The sequence below is a fragment of the Choloepus didactylus genome, chromosome 14 (assembly GCF_015220235.1).
Source record: "Choloepus didactylus isolate mChoDid1 chromosome 14, mChoDid1.pri, whole genome shotgun sequence".
NCBI lineage: Eukaryota > Metazoa > Chordata > Mammalia > Pilosa > Megalonychidae > Choloepus > Choloepus didactylus.
In genome coordinates this window covers 86,253,817-86,277,520 of record NC_051320.1, presented here as the reverse complement: position 1 = coordinate 86,277,520, position 23,704 = coordinate 86,253,817, and the positions used below count along the sequence as shown (strand labels likewise).

The window sequence follows — 23,704 nt, the reverse complement described above, 5'->3', positions numbered from 1 at the left end:
GGCTATGATAGGGAAAGTAGACAACATGCAAGAACGGATGGGTAATATAAGCAGAGAGATGGAAAATCTAAGAAAGAATCAAAAGGAAATGCTAGAAATCAAAAACACTAGCAGAAATAAAGAGTATCTTCAGTGGGCAAAGGAAAGAATAAGTGAGCTTGGAGATTGGTCAACAGAAATTTCACAAACTGAAATACTATGATAAAATATAATGGAAAAAAAGAACAAAACTTCCGAGAACTGTGAAACAATTTCAAAAAGTGTAATGTGTATAATTGGATTACAGAAAGAGATGAAAGAGAAAACCAAGCAAATGAAATATCTGAAGTAATAACGGCTGATACCTTTCCAAAATTAATGAATCCTGCACAAATACTCATAAAGTAAGACAAATACTCATAAAAGCACATCATATTCAAACCACAAATAAACAAAGACAAAGAGAAAATCTTAAAAGGAAATCTTAGAAGAATCCAGAGGGGGTGGGGAGCTACACACTAACTATAAGAAGAACAAGAATAACAACTACAGCAGATTTCTCATTAGAAACCATGCAAGCAAGAAGAGAATGGAATGAAATATTTAAAGTATTGAAAGAAAAAAAACCCAGCAACTTAGAAATCTGTATCTAGCAATATTATCTTTCAAAAGTGAAGAGAAAATAAGGACTTTCTCAGGTAAACAAAACTGAGGAAATTTATTGCCACCAGACTTGCCTGGCAAGAAATGCTAAAACAATTCTTCAAACAAAAGGAAACTGAGGTCAGAAACTTGTATTTACATGGAGAAAGGAAGCATGTCAGAGAAGGAATAAATAAAGTTAAACAAAGCTTTTCTTTTTTCTTATTCTTAATTAATCTAAAAGACAACTGTTGAATGCAACAATAGTAACAATGTATTGGGTGATCATAGCATGTGAATAAGTGAAATGAATGACAGCAGTGTCACAAAGCACATAAAATAGGAATTGAGAATACTTTCATAAGGTACCTGCACTGCACATAAAGAGACTGTTATTTGAAGGTAGATTTAGCTTAATTAAAATGTATATTGTAAACTCTAGGGAAACCACTAAAAGGTTTAAAAATAGGTAATTATTATGTTCATAAAGGAAACAAAATGAAATAATATAAAATACTGAAAATCAGATAACATGGAAAAGGCAGGGAGAAGAAACAAAGAACAAATGTAATGGATAGAAAACAGTTAAAAAGATGGTAGCTACTAATCCAACCATAACAAGAGTCACTTTTAAATGAGAATGGTCTGAACACACAAATTAAAGGCAAAGATTGTTTAAGTGGATAAAAAAAATGATTATATGTCATTTATAAGAAACCCACTTTAAATATATATAGACTCAGATAGGTTAAAACTAAAGAGATAGACAAAAAAATACGCCATGCTAACACTAATCAGTAGAAAGCTGGAGTAGCTATATTAATTTAACACGAAACAGACTTAGAAAAAGGAAAATTATAAGAAATTAGGAGAGGCATTACAGAATGATAAATGGGTCAATTCTCCAAGAAGACGATAGTACTCACAAGTATGCACCTAACGAGGGTTTCAACCTATGGGAGGCAAAAACTGATAGGACTGAAAGAAGAAATGGATAAATCTATTATACTTGGAAACTTCAACACTCTTCTGACAGTAACTAGTAGGTCCAAGAGGCAGAAAATCATTCAAGGCTATGGATGACCTGAACTTCACTGTCAATCAACTAGAGCGAGTCAATATTTACAGAATACTCCATCCAACAACAGCAGAATGCACAGTCTTCTCAAGTTCACATGGAATGTTCACTACCATAATCCACATTCTGGGCCAGAAACCATATGTTAATAAATTTAAAACAATAGAAACCATATGAAGTGTGTCCTTGAACCACAATGGAATTAAACTAAATGTCAATATTAGAAACATAGATTGGAAAATCCCCAGATATCTGGAAATTAAAAAACACACTTCTAAATCCCCCATGAGTCAAAATGCAAAAAGGAAGTTAAAAATATTTTGAACTAAAGGAACATAAAACACAATTTTTCAAAAATCTGTGGGATGCAGCAGAAGCAGTACCTAGATAGAAATTTGTAACATTCAGTGCATATTTTAGAAAAGAAAGATACCTAAAATAGATTATATTAGCTTCCACCTTGGGAAATTAGAAGAAGATCAATTTAAACATAAGGCAAGTAGAAGAAAGAAATAACAATCATTACAGCAGAAACCAATGAAACTGAAAAGAAGAAAACAATAGAGAAATATCAACAAAACTAAAAGTTGGTTCTCTGAAAAGATAAATAAAAATGGTCAACCTTTAGCCAGACTAACCAAGAAAAAAGACAGAAGGCACAAATCTTAGATGAAAGGGGTTATCAGTACTGATCCCATGGATATTTAAAAAAAAATTAGGACATACTATGAACAACCCTATGCCCACAAATTTGATAACTGAAGCAAAATGAATGAAACAGTTGAAAGACACAAGCTAACAAAACACATTCAAGGAGAAAAAGATAATATGAATAGCCCTACAGCTATTGAATAAATTGAATCCTTAATTTAAAATCTCACCAAAAAGAAAACACCCAGCCCCCGTGGTTTCATTGATGAATTCTACCACATATTTAAGAAAGAAATAATATCAGTTTTCCACAACATACTACAGAAAATGGAAGCAGAGGGAATACTTCCCAACTCATTTTATGGAGCCAGTGTTACCCTAATACCAAAATTCAATAAAGACATGACAATAAATGAAAACTACAGATCAATTTCTGTCATGAACAGAGACACAAAACCTCAACAAATTATAAGCAAATCAAATCCAACAATGTATAAAAATTATTGTATACCATAACTAAGTGGCCTTTATTCCAGGTTTGCAAGCTTTGTTCAACATCCAAAAATCAATTTATATAATCTACTTTATCAACAGGCTAAAAAAGAAAAATCATATGTCATATCAGTTGACGCAGAAAAAAGCATTTGACAAAATCCTATACCCATTTATGATAAAACTATGTGAACAGTAGGAATAGAACTTCTTCAACTTGATATGAAAATATCTGTAAAAAACTCTATAACTAATATCATCTTAATGGTGAATGACTAGAAAATTTTCCCCCAAAATCAGAAATGAGGCAAACGTATCCTCTCTCACCACTTCTATTTCATATCATATTGGAAGCCCTGGCTAGTGAAATAAGACAACAAAAAGAAATAAAAAAGATATACAGACTGGAAAGGGAGAAATAAAACAGCCCTTATTTGTAGATAATATGATTGTCCATGTAGAAAATCTCAAAGGACCTACCAAAACGCTTCTGAAACTGAGTATAACAAGATCACAAGATACAAGTCAATATACAAAAGTCAATTGCTGAGGAGGCGGGGCAAGATGGCAGACTGGTGAGCTGTATGTTTTAGTTACTCCTCCAGGAAAGTAGGTAAAAAGCCAGGAACTGCGTGGACTGGACACCACAGAGCAATCTGTCTTTGGGCATACTTCATACAACACTCATGAAAACGTGGAACTGCTGAGATCAGCGAAATCTGTAAGTTTTTGCGGCCAGGGGACCCGCGCCCCTCCCTGCCAGGCTCAGTCCCGGGGGAGGAGGGGCTGTCAGCTCCAGGAAGGAGAAGGGAGAATTGCAGTGGCTGCTCTCATCGGAAACTCATTCTACTGATTCAAACTCCAACCATAGATAGACTGAGGACAGACACCAGAGACTCTGAGAGCAGCCAGCCCAGCAGAGAGGAGACGGGCATAGAAGGAAAACAACACGAGAAGCTCCAAAGTAAAAGCAGAGGATTTTTGGAGTTCTGGTGAACACAGAAAGGGGAAGGGCGGAGATCAGGCCTTGAGGCGCATATGCAAATCCCGAAGCAAGGCTGATCTCTCTGCCCAGGGCACCTTTCCTTAATGGCCCTGGTTGCTTTGTCTATTAGCATTTCAATAACCCATTAGATCTCTGAGGAGGGCCGTTTTTTTTTTTTTTTTTTTTTTTAAATCCTTTTTGCTTTTTCTAAAACAATTACTCTAAGAAGCTCAATACAGAAAGCTTCAAAGAATTGAAATTTGGGCACGTCAAGTCAAGAGCAGAAATAAGAGAGCTCTGAGACAAAAGGCAATAATCCAGTGGCTGAGAAAATTCACTAAACAACACAACTTCCCAAGAAAAGGGGGGTGTCCGCTCACAGCCACCATCCTGGTGGACAGGAAACACTCCTGCCCATCGCCAGCCCCATAGCCCAGAGCTGCCCCAGACAACCCAGTGTGACGGAAGTGCTTCAAATAACAGGCACACACCACAAAACTGGGCGTGGACATTAGCCTTCCCTGCAACCTCAGCTGAATGTCCCAGAGCTGGGAAGGGGGAGCAGTGTGAATTAACAGAGCCCCATTCAGCCATCATTTGAGCAGACTGGGAGCCTCCCAACACAGCCCAGCAGCCCAGAACTGCCCTGGGGGGACGGCACTCACCTGTGACATAGCACAGTCATCCCTCAACAGAGGACCCGGGGTGCACAGCCTGGAAGAGGGGCCCACTTGCAAGTCTCAGGAGCCATACGCCAATACCAAAGACTTGTCGGTCAGTGGCAGAGACAAACTGTGGCAGGACTGAACTGAAGGATTAGACTATTGCAGTAGCTTTAAAACTCTAGGATCATCAGGGAGATTTGATTGTTAGGGCCACCCCCCCTCCCCGACTGCCCAGAAACACGCCCCACATACAGGGCAGGCAACACCAACTACACACGCAAGCTTGGGACACCAATTGGGCCCCACAAGACTCACTCCCCCACTCACCAAAAAGGCTAAGCAGGGGAGATCTGGCTTGTGGAGAACAGGTGGCTCGTGGACGCCACCTGCTGGTTAGTTAGAGAAAGTGTACTCCACGAAGCTGTAGATCTGATAAACTAGAGATAAGGACTTCAACTGGTCTACAAACCCTAAAAGAACCCTATCAAGGACAGCAAATGCCACGAGGCCAAAAACAACAGAAAATTATAAAGCATATGAAAAAACCAGACGATATGGATAACCCAAGCCCAAGCACCCAAATCAAAAGACCAGAAGAGACACACCTAGAGCAGCTACTCAAAGAACTAAAGATGAACAATGAGACCCTAGTACGGGATATGAAGGAAATCAAGAAGACCCTAGAAGAGCATAAAGAAGACATTGCAAGACTAAATAAAAAAATGGATGATCTTATGGAAATTAAAGAAACTGTTGACCAAATTAAAAAGATTCTGGACACTCATAGTACAAGACTAGAGGAAGTTGAACAACGAATCAGTGACCTGGAAGATGACAGAATGGAAAATGAAAGCATAAAAGAAAGAATGGGGAAAAAAATTGAAAAACTCGAAATGGACCTCAGGGATATGATAGATAATATGAAGCGTCCGAATATAAGACTCATTGGTGTCCCAGAAGGGGAAGAAAAGGGTAAAGGTCTAGGAAGAGTATTCAAAGAAATTGTTGGGGAAAACTTCCCAAATCTTCTAAACAACATAAATACACAAATCATAAATGCTCAGCGAACTCCAAATAGAATAAATCCAAAAAAACCCACTCCGAGACATATACTGATCACACTGTCAAACATAGAAGAGAAGGAGCAAGTTCTGAAAGCAGCAAGAGAAAAGCAATTCACCACATACAAAGGAAACAGCATAAGACTAAGTAGTGACTACTCAGCAGCCACCATGGAGGCGAGAAGGCAATGGCACGATATATTTAAAATTCTGAGAGAGAGGAATTTCCAGCCAAGAATACTTTATCCAGCAAAGCTCTCCTTCAAATTTGAGGGAGAGCTTAAATTTTTCACAGACAAAGAAATGCTGAGAGAATTTGCTAACAAGAGACCTGCCCTACTGGAGATACTAAAGGGAGCCCTACAGACAGAGAAACAAAGACAGGACAGAGAGACTTGGAGAAAGGTTCAGTACTAAAGAGATTCGGTATGGGTACAATAAAGGATATTAATAGAGAGAGGGGAAAAATATGGCAAACATAACCCAAAGGATAAGATGGCCGATTCAAGAAATGCCTTCACGGTTTTAACGTTGAATGTAAATGGATTAAACTCCCCAATTAAAAGATATAGATTCGCAGAATGGATCAAAAAAAATGAACCATCAATATGTTGCATACAAGAGACTCATCTTAGACACAGGGACACAAAGAAATTGAAAGTGAAAGGATGGAAAAAAATATTTCATGCAAGCTACAGCCAAAAGAAAGCAGGTGTAGCAATATTAATCTCAGATAAAATAGACTTCAAATGCAGGGATGTTTTGAGAGACAAAGAAGGCCACTACATACTAATAAAAGGGGCAATTCAGCAAGAAGAAATAACAATCGTAAATGTCTATGCACCCAATCAAGGTGCCACAAAATACATGAGAGAAACATTGGCAAAACTAAAGGAAGCAATTGATGTTTCCACAATAATTGTGGGAGACTTCAACACATCACTCTCTCCTATAGATAGATCAACCAGACAGAAGACCAATAAGGAAATTGAAAACCTAAACAATCTGATAAATGAATTAGATTTAACAGACATCTACAGGACATTACATCCCAAATCACCAGGATACACATACTTTTCTAGTGCTCACGGAACTTTCTCCAGAATAGATCATATGCTGGGACATAAAACAAGCCTCAATAAATTTAAAAAGATTGAAATTATTCAAAGCACATTCTCTGACCACAATGGAATACAATTAGAAGTCAATAACCATCAGAGACTTAGAAAATTCACAAATACCTGGAGGTTAAACAACACACTCCTAAACAATCAGTGGGTTAAAGAAGAAATAGCAAGAGAAATTGCTAAATATATAGAGACGAATGAAAATGAGAACACAACATACCAAAACCTATGGGATGCAGCAAAAGCAGTGCTAAGGGGGAAATTTATAGCACTAAACGCATATATTAAAAAGGAAGAAAGAGCCAAAATCAAAGAACTAATGGATCAACTGAAGAAGCTAGAAAATGAACAGCAAACCAATCCTAAACCAAGTACAAGAAAAGAAATAACAAGGATTAAAGCAGAAATAAATGACATAGAGAACAAAAAAACAATAGAAAGGATAAATATCACCAAAAGTTGGTTCTTTGAGAAGATCAACAAGATTGACAAGCCCCTAGCTAGACTGACAAAATCAAAAAGAGAGAAGACCCATATAAACAAAATAATGAATGAAAAAGGTGACATAACTGCAGATCCTGAAGAAATTAAAAAAATTATAAGAGGATATTATGAACAACTGTATGGCAACAAACTGGATAATGTAGAAGAAATGGACAATTTCCTGGAAACATATGAACAACCTAGACTGACCAGAGAAGAAATAGAAGACCTCAACCAACCCATCACAAGCAAAGAGATCCAATCAGTCATCAAAAATCTTCCCACAAATAAATGCCCAGGGCCAGATGGCTTCACAGGGGAATTCTACCAAACTTTCCAGAAAGAACTGACACCAATCTTACTCAAACTCTTTCAAAACATTGAAAAAAATGGAACACTACCTAACTCATTTTATGAAGCTAACATCAATCTAATACCAAAACCAGGCAAAGATGCTACAAAAAAGGAAAACTACCGGCCAATCTCCCTAATGAATATAGATGCAAAAATCCTCAACAAAATACTTGCAAATCGAATCCAAAGACACATTAAAAAAATCATACACCATGACCAAGTGGGGTTCATTCCAGGCATGCAAGGATGGTTCAACATAAGAAAAACAATCAATGTATTACAACACATTAAAAACTCGAAAGGGAAAAATCAATTGATCATCTCAATAGATGCTGAAAAAGCATTTGACAAAATCCAACATCCCTTTTTGATAAAAACACTTCAAAAGGTAGGAATTGAAGGAAACTTCCTCAACATGATAAAGAGCATATATGAAAAACCCACAGCCAGCATAGTACTCAATGGTGAGAGACTGAAAGCCTTCCCTCTAAGATCAGGAACAAGACAAGGATGCCCGCTGTCACCACTGTTATTCAACATTGTGCTGGAAGTGCTAGCCAGGGCAATCCGGCAAGACAAAGAAATAAAAGGCATCCAAATTGGAAAAGAAGAAGTAAAACTGTCATTGTTTGCAGATGATATGATCTTATATCTAGAAAACCCTGAGAAATCAACGATACACCTACTAGAGCTAATAAACAAATTTAGCAAAGTAGCGGGATACAAGATTAATGCACATAAGTCAGTAATGTTTCTATATGCTAGAAATGAACAAACTGAAGAGACACTCAAGAAAAAGATACCATTTTCAATAGCAACTAAAAAAATCAAGTACCTAGGAATCAACTTAACCAAAGATGTAAAAGACCTATACAAAGAAAACTACATAACTCTACTAAAAGAAATAGAAGGGGACCTTAAAAGATGGAAAAATATTCCATGTTCATGGATAGGAAGGCTAAATGTCATTAAGATGTCAATTCTACCCAAACTCATCTACAGATTCAATGCAATCCCAATCAAAATTCCAACAACCTACTTTGCAGACTTGGAAAAACTAGTTATCAAATTTATTTGGAAAGGGAAGATGCCTCGAATTGCTAAAGACACTCTAAAAAAGAAAAACGAAGTGGGAGGACTTACACTCCCTGACTTTGAAGCTTATTATAAAGCCACAGTTGCCAAGACAGCATGGTACTGGCACAAAGATAGACATATAGATCAATGGAATCGAATTGAGAATTCAGAGATAGACCCTCAGATCTATGGCCGACTGATCTTTGATAAGGCCCCCAAAGTCACCGAACTGAGCCATAATGGTCTTTTCAACAAATGGGGCTGGGAGAGTTGGATATCCATATCCAAAAGAATGAAAGAGGACCCCTACCTCACCCCCTACACAAAAATTAACTCAAAATGGACCAAAGATCTCAATATAAAAGAAAGTACCATAAAACTCCTAGAAGATAATGTAGGAAAACATCTTCAAGACCTTGTATTAGGAGGCCACTTCCTAGACTTTACACCCAAAGCACAAGCAACAAAAGAGAAAATAGATAAATGGGAACTCCTCAAGCTTAGAAGTTTCTGCACCTCAAAGGAATTTCTCAAAAAGGTAAAGAGGCAGCCAACTCAATGGGAAAAAATTTTTGGAAACCATGTATCTGACAAAAGACTGATATCTTGCATATACAAAGAAATCCTACAACTCAATGACAATAGTACAGACAGCCCAATTATAAAATGGGCAAAAGATATGAAAAGACAGCTCTCTGAAGAGGAAATACAAATGGCCAAGAAACACATGAAAAAATGTTCAGCTTCACTAGCTATTCGAGAGATGCAAATTAAGACCACAATGAGATACCATCTAACACCGGTTAGAATGGCTGCCATTAAACAAACAGGAAACTACAAATGCTGGAGAGGATGTGGAGAAATTGGAACTCTTATTCATTGTTGGTGGGACTGTATAATGGTTCAGCCACTCTGGAAGTCAGTCTGGCAGTTCCTTAGAAAACTAGATATAGAGCTACCATTCGATCCAGCGATTGCACTTCTCAGTATATACCCGGAAGATCGGAAAGCAGTGACACGAACAGATATCTGCACGCCAATGTTCATAGCAGCATTATTCACAATTGCCAAGAGATGGAAACAACCCAAATGTCCTTCAACAGATGAGTGGATAAATAAAATGTGGTATATACACACAATGGAATACTACGCGGCAGTAAGAAGGAACGATCTGGTGAAACATATGACAACATGGATGAACCTTGAAGACATAATGCTGAGCGAAATAAGCCAGGCACAAAAAGAGAAATATTATATGCTACCACTAATGTGAACTTTGAAAAATGTAAAACAAATGGTTTATAATGTAGAATGTAGGGGAACTAGCAGTAGAGAGCAATTAAGGAAGGGGGAACAATAATCCAGGAAGAACAGATAAGCTATTTAACGTTCTGGGGATGCCCAGAAATGACTATGGTCTGTTAATTTCTGATGGTTGTAGTAGGAACAAGTTCACTGAAATGTTGCTATATTATGTAACTTTCTTGGGGTAAAGTAGGAACATGTTGGAAGTTAAGCAGTTATCTTAGGTTAGTTGTCTTTTTCTTACTCCCTTGCTATGGTCTCTTTGAAATGCTCTTTTATTGTATGTTTGTTTTCTTTTTAACTTTTTTTTTTCATACAGGTGATTTAAAAAAAGAAGGGAAAGTTAAAAAAAAAAAAAAAAAAAAAAAAAAGAAAAAGAAAAAAGACAAACAAGGGGAAAAAAAAAAAAAAAGATGTAGTGCCCCCTTGAGGAGCCTGTGGAGAATGCAGGGGTATTCGCCTACCCCACCTCCATGGTTGCTAACATGACCACAGACATAGGGGACTGGTGGTTTGATGGGTTGAGCCCTCTACCATAAGTTTTACCCTTGGGAAGACGGTTGCTGCAAAGGAGAGGCTAGGCCTCCCTGTATTTGTGCCTAAGAGTCTCCTCCTGAATGCCTCTTTGTTGCTCAGATGTGGCCCTCTCTCTCTGGCTAAGCCAACTTGAAAGGTGAAATCACTGCCCTCCCCCCTACGTGGGATCAGACACCCAGGGAAGTGAATCTCCCTGGCAACGTGGAATATGACTCCCAGGGAGGAATGTAGACCTGGCACCGTGGGACGGAGAACATCTTCTTGACCAAAAGGGGGATGTGAAAGGAAATGAAATAAGCTTCAGTGGCAGAGAGATTCCAAAAGGAGCCGAGAGGTCACTCTGGTGGGCACTCTTATGCACACTTTAGACAACCCTTTTTAGGTTCTAAAGAATTGGGGTAGCTGGTGGTGGATACCTGAAACTATCAAACTACAACCCAGAACCCATGAATCTCGAAGACAGTTGTATAAAAATGTAGCTTATGAGGGGTGACAATGGGATTGGGAAAGCCATAAGGACCAAACACCACTTTGTCTAGTTTATGGATGGATGTGTAGAAAAGTAGGGGAAGGAAACAAACAGACAAAGGTACCCAGTGTTCTTTTTTACTTCAATTGCTCTTTTTCACTCTAATTATTATTCTTGTTATTTTTGTGTGTGTGCTAATGAAGGTGTCAGGGATTGATTTAGGTGATGACTGTACAACTATGTAATGGTACTGTAAACAATCGAAAGTACAATTTGTTTTGTATGACTGCGTGGTATGTGAATATATCTCAATAAAATGATGATTTAAAAAAAAAAAAAAAAAAAAAAAAATGATATGGGAGGAGCAGCTGGGGTTGGGGCCCTATTAATGAAACGAGATTGGCCATGAGGAGCACTGGGGGATCTGTTATATTCTTTAGTCTACTCTTCTCTGTACTTGAAATTCTCCATAATAAAAAGTTTATTTATAAAGGAAAAAAAAAAAAAAAAAAAAAAAAAAAAAAAAAAAAAGTCAATTGCTTTCCTATAGACCAGCAGTAAACAATTGGATTTTGAAATTTAAGAATGAACACTAATGTCAATGTCATTTACAATAGAACCCCCAAAATTTATATAGTTAGGTATGTCTAACAAAATATATTAAGATCTGCATGGAGAAAACTACAAAACAAAAGTACAAAAACTGATGAAATAAATCAAAGAAGATCTAAATAAATGGAGAGACATTCTGTACTCATGGATTAGAAGACTTGATATGTCAATTTAACATGTTATAACATGTATATGACATGTTAATGTGTCAGTTCTTCCTAACTTAACCTGTAGATTCAATGCCAAGTCAGTCAAAATCACAGAAAGATATTTTGTAGATATTGATAAGGTGATGCTACAATTTATATGAAAAGATATATAATAACCAACACAATACTGAAGAAAGCTGGAAGATTCACACTACCCAATCACAAAACTAACTACAAAGTTACAGTAATCAAGAGAGTGTGGTATTGGTGAAAGAATAGACACATAGCTCAAAGGAATTAGGGAAGTCCCAGAAATCGATCCACAAAATATTAGCCAACTGGATTTTAACAAAGACACAAAAGCAATTCAATGAAGACAAGATCATTTTTTCACGAAACAGCACTTGGAAAATTTGCACACCCACATGCAAAAACTTGAATCTACTTATAACCCTACACTTTACACAAAGATTAACTCAAATTGGAATATACACATAAATGTAAAATGCAAAACTTTCAAATTTCTAGATAAAAAATAGGAGAAATTTGTCACCTTGAGTTTGGTATGAGTTTTTAGATACAACCCAAAAGTATGATCCATGAAAAAAAAATTGATAATTTGGACTCTGTTAAAATTGAAAACTTATGCTCTGTAAAAGACACTGTTAAAAGAATGAAAATGCAAACCTTAGACTGAGAGAAGAGATTTGAAAAGCACGTATCAGATAAAGGATTTGTATCAAAAAAAAAAAAGAAAATTTAAAATTCAGTAATGAGAAAACAACCTGATTTTGAAATTGGAAAAAGGTCTAAACAAACTTTTCACCAGAGAAGATACAGAGATTTCAAATAAGCAAACGAAAAGATGCTCAATGTCATTCGATATTCAGGAAATGCAAATTAAAACAACAAAGAGATACTGGTACATACCTATTAGAATGACAAAAAGCCCCCAAAATAACTGGCAAACCAATTGCTGGAGGGGATGCAGAGCTAAAGGAACTCTCATTTATTGCCAGTGGGAGTGCAAAATTGTTGAGCCACTTTGGAAGACACTTCAGCAGTTTCTTACAAAGCTAAACATTTCTTTCCATACAGTCAAGCTATAGCAGTCCCACTCCCAGGTAGTTACCTAACTGATTTGAAAACTTAAGTCCGCACAAAATCCTGCACATGAATATTAATAGAAGCTTTATTCATAATAATCAGAAACTTAATCAACCAAACTGCCCTTTAATAGCTGAGTGGAATAAAAACATGCAAAGACATGAATGAATATTAAGTGCGTGTTTCTAAATGAAAGACGCTATTCTGAAAAGATTGCATTTATTAGGCATTGTGGAAAATACATAATTATAGAGACAGTAAACAGATCAGTGGTTGCCATGGGTTCAGGAAGAGGCATAAGGATTGAATAAGTGAAGCATGGGAGAATTTTTAGGGAGATAAAAATATGTAGTATGATACTATAATGGTGTATACATGACACTGTTGTTAGGTTGGAGTCATTTGGGAATCCACACAATGCAGCGAGTCAAAGTTTAAGTATAAAGTTTAAGATTTATTAGAGGAAGAAAGCAGGTGGGAGCCAATGAAGAGAAAGAAAACGGCTCCAGCTCTCTATCTGAGAGCAGCATTTTTTAATGGAAAAAGGAAGCTATGTTGGGAAGGGTGCCTGCTATGGTGTTCTGTCCCTTGATCGGGTAAGTGCCCGTCAAGTTGTGGGCTGATTGGTTGCTAGGGTTCTGAGACAGTGTTCTTTTTAGGAGAGCAGCTGCGTTATCTAGCTGGGGAGAGCAGGCCTTTTTGGTTGTTCATCTTATGGACATATCTGACCTTGCCTTACCAGCCTTTGAGGCTCCACTGTGGCTGGAACAGCCTTGAACAGCCTTCATTCTTTAGTTTATGGGGCATCTGTTTTCTGTGAGATAAGCTGTGGGGCCCCTGGGTCAGAAACTCCTTCTACATGTTAGTTTCTTCTTCTGGGATCTAACAACTATATATTTGACAAAATCCATAGAACGATAGAGCACAGAGAATGAACCTTAAAACATGCAAATTTTAAAAAATTTATTTAGGGATCCAGAGATCCCATGATAAAATCAAACTGTGGCAAAAAATTCTACCTGTATTAAAAATGTAAGAAACAACCTTGCTAAAAGGAATGGGAGGAAAAGATGATGACTTAAGTAGCTTTGGAAATGAGTGGAACTGCACATAAACCCTGTACTCTAGTTGATGATGTTGTTTCCCACAGGAGTATGGGTTAACATTATATATGCATGCTGAAATTGATCAAGTAAGTAAATGGAGGGCAGAGAGTGGGAGTTGTGTTTTTCATTGATGGAAAGGAAGATTGCAGGTAAGCAACGAAAGAAGGCTAGAATGATCCACGCATTAATGAGTTAGCGTTGGAAACATTGGGATGAACTCATGAAATATTTATAGATTGGAGCATTTAAAAATATTTTTAGATATGAGTATATATATACATGGGTTGGTATATACACTTATTTTTCCTTGCTCTGTCAGCCTAGAGGGCCCAGTAACAATGAGCACAACTAGTGCCCAGATCTTGGTCTCTAATAATATCATCCAACAAAAGACTCTTTGGAGAAAGGGCTGATTCCAGAACTGAGGCAGGAAATATACAAGATGAACCTGGAGCATCATATAGTGTCAGAAAGTAAGAAAGTACTCAAAACAAACAAATAAACAAAAAACAATAATGGGGACATATCAAAGGGGTATAGGAACCAACTGAAAGAGCTCCCAGTGACCAAAACTGGAAACTTGGAGCAAGAAAATAAACTAAGTAGTATTGGATTATAACTCAAAATATAAAACAAATATACATGAGTCCATACCGGTATAAATAAATGATTGAATAAATAAATAAATGGTGGACAATAGACAAATTTCCCATGCAGAAGAATTCCAAATAATATATGTAGAAACTCCACCCTCAAGGAAGGGAGGCATTTCTCTCCATTCCTTAAGGGTAGACTGAACATACTGACATCCTTCCAAAAAGTACCGCATGGGAAGGGGAGGGAAAAAGAGTACCTTTACAGTGGAGAAAGCTTGGTGGTCAAGGTTAACATTAACGTCGATGAGTCAAATTGATAAGATGTACCCTTTATATGATGTGATAAGAACAGCAATTTACCCCCATGGCCTTCTTCCCCCAGACCCCATAACCTAATCATCAGAAAATGTCTAATTATCGGGAAAACATCAGACAACTCACAGTTGAGGATCAATCTACAAAACACCTGACCAGAACTCCTCAAAATGTTCAGGATCATTAAAAAGAAGGAAAGTCCAAGAAAATGCCATGAGAGGAGCCTAAGGAGACAACTAACTGTAATGTGTTGTCCTGGGCTGGAGATATATATACACAAAGTATGTCCAACCATGAAACTATGAGCATACCTAGGGGACAGACTGGTTTTAAAGTACCATTTCCCAGTAAAGGAAGCAAAGGCTTCATGGAAAATGACTGATTCTAAGACTGGGGCAGGAAATATACAAGATGAGCCTCGAACATCTTATCATACCAGAAAGCAAGGAAGCCATCCAGCATCAAACACAACTAGGGTCATATCCAAAGGACTCAGAAGCCACATCAAAGAAGCTCCCTCTGTCCAAGGATGGCATCATTTGAGCTTCAGTATGGATAATTGTAAAAATTTTCCATCAAAGCCCGGAAAGTATATTTTAAATTCATGAGTTTATAATAGTATTTTTTTAAGTTAGTAAACTTTGGTAAATGATAAGGAACTGACTGATTATCTTGGAAACTGGTAAAAAAAAAAGGGGGGGGGTGCATGGATTATTTTTTCTACCTTTTCTGTATGAACTGTACCAGTGGATCATTAAGTAGCAGATGAGAGGAAGTATCATAAAAGTAATTGTGCTAATCAATATTAAAGAAGTAATAGAATTTAGACCTCACTATTTTGCAGCCCCTTAATGAGCATCAAATGATGCTATCACCACACAAAAGAAGAACGACCAGACACATATCTCCTGATGGGAGAACTCAGCATCACCTATCATCTTACCAAAGGGATCAAACCTAAGTCTGATTAGGCCTTTGGATCCAGTTGCCACTTTGCAGAAAATATAGAGGATGTCGAATGAATATGCATTAGTAAAATCCATACTGTGGAAAATGCTACAGATCAAAGGGTCCAGATTCTTCAATAAATGAATGGTAAGGGGAATAAAGGAATACAAAAGGAACCTCTAGATTTTGTAAAAAGACTTAAAAGACGAATCAAATTTAATGAAAAAATAGGAGAGACTAAACTGTAGTGTCTTAAGACTGGATGACAAAACTATAAAGAAATGGGAAGTGGTTGACTGGGGTGGGGTGGGAGCCGTGGATGGGCTTTCAGGGGGCCCTGCAAAGGTCTATTTCATGATCTGCGTGGTGGTTACAAAGATGGTCGGGTTATAATAACTAATTGAGCTATACTTTTGTGTGGTTCCCTGTATCTGTGCTTCATTTTGCAATGAAAAGCTGATTGTTTGGTTTTAAAAAATGAGAGAGGGAGAAAGACCAACACACTCAGAGAGAAGAAAGGCTTATCTTCCTCTGCCAAATGTGAGCTAGGAAAGCCTTTCACAAATAGCTATTCAGTCCCTGTTATGTGCCAGATCTGCTCTCGATACCGTGAATACATCAGTGAACCAAAAGACAAAAAAAAAAAAAAAAAAAAAAAATCCCTGCCCTCCTTGACCTGTTAATTTAATGGAAGGAGACAAAGAAATAATTAAAATATATGTAAATGTCCAGTTGTATATGCGCTATATATATATAGTTATTTATATGTAATGAATGTAGACATGTCTATGCTATGGCAATGAATATATCAGGGAAGGGTACAGGGAGTGCCAGGAAAGGATGGGTTTCCTGACTATCCAAGAGCTGTATAGGGATTAGTTCCTGGGAAAAGGTACAGTCACAGCGTGGTGCGATGGGTGTTGCTGGGGTCCTGCCAGGCTTGTCCAGTTTCCCTGGACTGTCCTCCTCACTGCTGCCAGTGGGGATGTGGGAGCCAGGAAGGGTGTGGTCATATCTGGAGCACGTTCCCTCTTGACTCCGGAGTGCACAGCATGTTGATATTCTCAGCAGACATTTTTGAGCACATTCTATGTGCCATCTGTGCTGGACGCTGGAGATACACAGTCGTGGTCCCTCATGGAGCTTATAAACCAGTGGGGATAAAAGATAATTAATTAAACAACTATAATCCAGTGCAGTGGCTATTATGGTAGGAAAGGATAAGGTGCCATAGGATGGGTAGAATGGGGGCAGGGCAAAGGGATCAGGTGGGCTTCCCAGAGGAGTGGACAGTGACGTCTAAACTGTGTCTTGAAGGAGCTAGTCAGGTCTCGGGAGAGGAGTGAGAAGAAGTGGGTGGAGGAAGAGCTGGAAATTGAGCTTTCCAGAGGTGAGGGGTTTGTGAGGCTTGTTAAGGATTGTAACAGGTTGGCAGAGAAGACTTCATTGAAGCATGTTAATCAAAGAAGTGATATGCTCTGATTTGTGTCTAGAAGGATGATCACACTGGCCGTGGATAATTGATGGGGGGTGGGGTTAGGTCTGGAGTTGGGAAGACCACTGAGGAGGAGGCAATTGCAAAAATCCAGGCAAGAAATAATGGGGACAGAGTAGTGCATGGGGGGCAGACAAGAGAGGCAGGATGTGCTAGCTATTTAGGACATAGATTTGACAGGACCTGGTTGACTGGATGTGGGGTCTGAGCAGGGAGGAGGGGACAAGGATGCCACTGAGGGACTGGTCCCGGCACTGGGCAGCAGGGTCTCTGTCCTCCGTGGGAATCCAGCATTTCCCTTCACACCTGTCCTGGGGCAGCGCCCCTACCTGGTGCTTGACCAGGAGGGGTGAGCCAGCTGGGGACTCCCCAATTTCTAGGTTCAGGGGGAAGTGACTTGGGTCCTTGCCCAGCAGCTGGTTGGGTAGATTCTCTGACTCTGGGGTTCAGGCAGAAGCTGGTAACCGAAATACAGCAGTGCCCCCAAACTCCCTTGCTATGTGAAGAGAAAAAACTGAAAATGAAGAAAACTTCAAAGCTGAACTCTGACCACACAATCTGCCTGTTGTGGGAATTGAGTGGCCCATTGGCCCCAGACACAGCAGAAGCTTTCTTTATTGTGCACTTGTTTCCTCTCCAACTCATTTTGTTTCTGATTGATTCCTTGCGACTACACAGATGGTAGGTGCAGTTTCCTTGTGTTTTTTCTGTCATGGATTTTTTTTAGCAGATGAGCCAGTCTCTGTTCATAGGACCACAGGTAATTCCCGGCCCCTGAAGCAAAATTTAATTGACCCTGACAAAGAAACACGGTGCTTGCCCAGTTCTTTCCTCTAATTTCCAAATGCCACAGGTGTTCCTCTCCCAGAAGGGTAAACTGAGAAAAGACCAGAAAATATATTTTTAAATTCTAGAATAATATATGTAAGTCTGCATGCAAGGTGATGAGAAAAAGAGAGGCTGGGAGAAAGAGAAAAGGAGGGGAGGGGAGAAAATGGGAGGGGAAAACTGGAGAAGAAAGGAGAAGAGGGAGAGAGAGGGAGAGAAGGAGGAAGGAAGTGAGGGAAGGGAAGAGAATGAAAGGGAGGATGGAGGAGGAGAGAAAAGGCCCTGGACTCAGTCCTTTGTGTGCATCTTACTAGCTGTATGTCCTGGGCCAAGTTTTACAGCCTCTTTGACACCTCAGCTTCCTCTTCTGTAAAATGAGAATTAAAAACCTACTTCCCATTGTTGCTATAATAATTAAATGAGCTGTGCCCATTTTGGGCAAGTTTTGGTTCTCATCCTCTTTCTGAGTCACAGTATTTTCATCTATTGCAGAGACTAAGAATACCTACCTTTCCGGGTTGCTACAAGGATCAAATGCACTATGGGACTCTTTGCAGATTCCAAAGTGTCATACAAATGTCATCTTGCAGCATGATCTGAGTTTGTGTTTCCGATTGCATCACAAGCTGCTCATTCCCACTGATCCCAGCCTTTCCAGAAAATGTCAAATCATATCAACCCAAAGCCTGTTTTAAAGACATACTGCAGAGAGTAATTAGAATTTAATGTCTATAAAGGGTTTGGATGGAGCTGTTTGCAAATCCCTTGTCATTCTTTTTGGAGACCCGATTTCAGAAATGAAAGGTTTTCTTGCCTCTTATGTATACAGAACAATGCAAAAGCAAATTCAGAACCCCTGGTTGCTCTATAATTAGATAAAAATCACAATCTGACGTTATGTTTGTGTGTACAGAAATAAATGAACACTGAGTTGCTGCTGCAGAGATTTCCAGAAGAATTTAATACACAGTGCCAGTGTCTTGCTTCAAAAGCCTGGCTTGTTACTGCACTCTTGCTGTGGATCTTTAAAATGCCTCTGGTTATCTGAATTTCACGGTGAAAAGAGAGAGAGAACTAGCATTTCTTTGAATTCTTATTATGTGCTAAACCTTACACTGTATTATCACTTTACTGAACCTCAGAACTTCCTTTAAGTGGTAGGCTTAAAAATCCTGGTGTTACAGATTTAAAAATGATCATCAGAAGAGTGAGTTACCTTGCCCACGGGCACCCTGCAAATTAAGATTGGGAGCTGCTCTGTCTAGCTGCAGTGGCTTGGCTGTCACCACTGGACTGCACTGCCTACCCTTAAATGCACTTTATCCTGTTTCAGCAAACCCACATTTAAAATGGTGCCAGGAGCTCGGGTGGGTTGTTTGCAAATCCTCCCACACAGCTCTTCAGTCTCTGACCACCCCCTCTCTTCAGTCTCTGACCACCCCCTCCCCAAAGTATACAGCAAAAGCACAATAGCTAAATGAGAAACAAAGCATCAACTTAGTGAATTTCTGCAAAATGCCCAGTTAGCCCATGCCCAAACTGAGGTAAAAGCTGCAAGACAGAATGAGGCTAAAGTCAAGAGACCACGTGGGTCCATCCTGAATCTCCTTTGTCTCCACCTGAGCCCCCACCCCCACCCCGACACCGAACTCCAGGGTAGGGTCTTACCTCTGTGATCTCATGAAAGACCAATACAAGCACACCTTCCAGTGCCAAAGGAATGCGTGAGGCAGACCTGAGAAGGAGACGGCACTTTTCCTGGGCCTATGTCCAGGGCTGAGTGGACCTGGGCTTCCTGGCTTACAGGAGGAGATGGCCTAGCCAAAGAGAAAAGATGGCCAGGCCTCCACCCACAGGGAGGACAAGGCTCTGGCTTCCCTACCGTCCAGGTAGATCTGGGAAGAGGAGAAGACAAGCATCTGAACTTGACATAGACACTGACCTTTAACGGCACCCCTTCCCTTCAAGAAGAATGGGGTCCACTGAACATCACAGAGGGACTCCAGCCATTTGGGGTAACCCTTCCTTCTCCCTTGGGGAGGTCTCAGCAAAGGGGTAAAGAGAAGGGCTGAGACTGTGAATAGGGAACAGAATCCTCCCTCCGCACAAAAAAGCATTAAGTCAGTGAATATTTATTGAGCACTTTCTGTGCACTCAACCCTATTCCAGATGCAATGGAAGACCCAAAAGGAAAGCTGAGCCTTGAAGGATGAACAGGACCTTCCCCAAGGGGACTAGAAAAGGTCTGGCATTGTGTGCAAAGCACAGAAGGGGACATAGCATATAGCCAGCTGCCTGTAGTTAGCATTGCCCAGACCGTGGAGGGCAGGGAGGTAAGAGAGTGAGACAAAAGGCTGGAGAGAGAGCCAAGGGCAACCATCTGAGGCCCCGTATGCCACGCTGAGGGAGGCTCGGAGAGTTCATCTGGCTGGCAGTGGTGGTCCCAAAAGAGTTTGAAGCTCTTGCAGAGCCATTTTCAAACTTGCCTTTCCCTGGTTTGCTTCTCTGAAACAGCGTTCTTACTCTCTGTGGCTGCCTCATGTTGTTGAGACGCCCCAGCCATGGAATTGGGCCCTCCTCTCGCGGGACTGCCTGACAGCGCAGTCCACCTGCGTTCTCCTTCATTCGCCTCCCCGGGTACCCAGGGATAATGGTGTGTTGTCAGGGAGTATTTTTCCAGCCCATTTGGGGGGAAGTTTCCCATCTGCCCAGAGACCTCAGGGAACACACTGCTGCACAGACCTTCTGTTCTTTTCTAGAACTCCCACAGGGATTTCCTATTAAGGTGATCCATAAAATCACAACTGAGCAAATATCAAAAATAAACAAACAAACAAACAAAAGAACCAGTATAGCTGGGGCTACAGAATGACTCCCTTTCCAGCCTCATGTTGCTTGACCACGCAGAGGGATTTGGCATTCTTGATTCCTCCCTCCTTGTAAACATCTTACCCACTGGCTATAGTCATGCCATGAACTCCTGCTCTCCTCATTATCTGACCATGTTTCCTAAATTCCCTTTGCTACCTTCTCTTCTTCCAATCCATTAGCTTCTCCCACAGTTTCGTCTCCTCTTGCTTCTTCATCTGCAGCCTCCCCCTGGGTGGTCCTTCCCTCCTCAGGTCTTCAGATGCCTCCTGTTCATCGATAAACCTCAAAACCCCAACCCCACAGTTCCATAACTGTCCCTTTGACTGTCTACACATCTCTGACTGGATGATCCACAAGCACCAGAAATTCAACATGCCCCAAATCAAACTCATCAACTTCATCCCCTATCCAGATTAGCTTCTCTTTCTACACTTACCTAGTTAAGATGGTAAAAGCCTTAGTGTCACCTTGATGTCTCAGGTAGGAAGATAGTAAGAGATAGTGTTAGAAGAGGACGTTGGGGCCAACTGCATTCACTGGATGCACTTTTTTTGAGCACCAGCCAACAGAACATATTAGAGGCAACATAGAAGAACTTAGATTTATAGAGGAAGAAGCAGATGTAAAATCTCCCACCACATCCATCAAGGTACCCTTTAATCAGCAGCCATTCTATGGCTGAAACACAAGTGGAAAAATTAGAGATGTCGGTGTTAGTTTATGAATGGCTATACAGAGAATAGAGAACAAGAGATGGATTCCCAAGGAGAAGCAACACACTTGTTGATGGATTTGGTCAATGAGGAGAGGAGTCATTTAAAGATGCCTCCATAGATGGAGTTTTGAATATGCAGAGTTGCTAGAAACAGCTAACCTCCCAGCAGAAGGGTCCAATAGACAGAGGCTACCATGGGGTGGAATTTGGGTAAGAGCTTGAAGCTCAAGGAGTAAACTCGGAAGCAACGTTGAAACTTTGGACAAAGATGAGTTCGCCTTCTCTGTGTCTCAAATTGCACGCTGAGTCAGGCAATACCTGGCACATAGTATGTTCCATGCAAACCATGGTAATCACTAGCCAAACTGAACAACTTAGAACTGGTGCCCAATCCCATTCTTAGCATCAGAGTAGATGGACAGGGAAAATGTTTCATCAAACCCACTTTGGAGAGGAAAGAATAGGTGGGCCCTTCCCACAGCCAGAATATTGAGGTAAAACTCAAGTGGTGTGTTGCCTTGGCAGCAGTTGCCTAGTGAGAAAGGTGAAAGATAAAAGAGGAAAAAATGGGCAGAAAGAATAAATTAAGTCAAATATTTGACATTCATTGCAAAATTTCTTAATAGAATATTCTAGGAATGGATATTTTTTTTTTAATGGCTCCTGGAAATAGCCCTTTGCTTGAACAAATTGAACTTTAGAAGACTTCTTAGGTATAAGAGGTGGGGAGGGGGCGGTCATGGATGCAATTGCCAGCATTGATCAGCGAGAGGGGACCAGATGACCAATGCCACGTGAACCAACATTCTGTGTTTCCCTGCAGGGTGATGCCAATGGTCGTCCAGTTTTCCATTCTGATCATGCTGCACTCGGCTCTGGTCCTCATCACCACAGCAGAGGATTATAAATGTTTGCCCCTCATCCTTCGGAAGACTTGCTGTTGGATTAATGAGACCTACTTGGCCCGGAACGTCATCATCTTTGCATCCATCTTGATTAATTTCCTGGGTGCCATCCTCAATATCGTAAGCATCCCAAGCCCACCAAGCTCTGGTGTCTAGTGTGCAAGCAAGAATTAAAGTCCATAGAGCCTGCAGCTCCTTGCATTGCCCTTCCTTGGTTCCAGTTATCTTGTGTGCCTGGTCCAGCCCCAAGCTTAGCAACAGAGAACAAAGTTGTGGCTATTGTCAGAACCGTGCGTTGGACTGTTGGCAAATTTTTTTCTTCGGGAGGGAAGGGTATTCACTCCAAAAGGAGCTCCCAAAGCCCTCAGGCTTCTGAACTGTCAGGGCCAACCAGTTATAATCGTAAATAATTGAGTTACCACTTACTCATTACCTACCTGCTGTGTGCCACGCACTGAAGGAGGTGCTTTACCTAGTTTTCATATTTAATCCTCACATAAACCCCGTGAGGTAAGTCTCATTATCCCCACTTTATGGCTGAGGAAACTGAGGCTCAGAGACATGAAATAACTTGCTAATAAGGTCTGTCTGACTCCATGACCCATGTTCACTCGAATATGCCTAATTGTATCTCTGGGAGCGGAAGCAAGGGGAATGGAAATAAAATAGCTGGCATTTACTAAGCACCTACTGTGTGCTACAGGTAGGTATTATTGTCCTCTTTCAATGGATGAGGAAACTGCATTTCAGGAAGGTTGAGCATCTTGTCTAAGGATTCATATTTGATGTGACATATAGACCTCAGATAAAATTCCAACTACCATGATATTTATCACTGTTTTTAATTTGGTGATTTATGTTTTAATGATTTCATTTTCTCTCTAGAGTGTACTTTGGTAGCTGTGTATATACAAATAGTCTGTGTTGTCCACAACTCAGGGAGCTAGGTTTGGGGGATGATGATTCATCTGCTTCCAGGTTTGAGCTTGGACTTGGCATGCTGAGAGAGGCTAATTGAGTGCCCCTTAAGGCTGAGGGAGGCTCCCCAAGTGTTCAGAGACCAAAGTGGGGGCTCCCACAATCATCAGCCTCTGACTTGGAAGCTTAGACAGCCTCAAATTCACTGTCCAAATTGGCCCAATCATTATTTAG

General features: G+C 40.0%; 1 protein-coding gene across 2 annotated transcripts in view; it reads left to right on the top strand.

The window, feature by feature from the left end:
* Positions 1-23,704, top strand: part of ADCY8 (adenylate cyclase 8) — a 269,505-nt gene that overhangs the window by 172,730 nt on the left and 73,071 nt on the right. For both annotated transcript variants that reach the window (XM_037803325.1, XM_037803324.1), the window contains exon 10: positions 22,471-22,672. In XM_037803325.1, the coding sequence (XP_037659253.1) occupies positions 22,471-22,672 (202 nt within the window). The remainder of the gene's footprint in view (positions 1-22,470; positions 22,673-23,704) is intronic.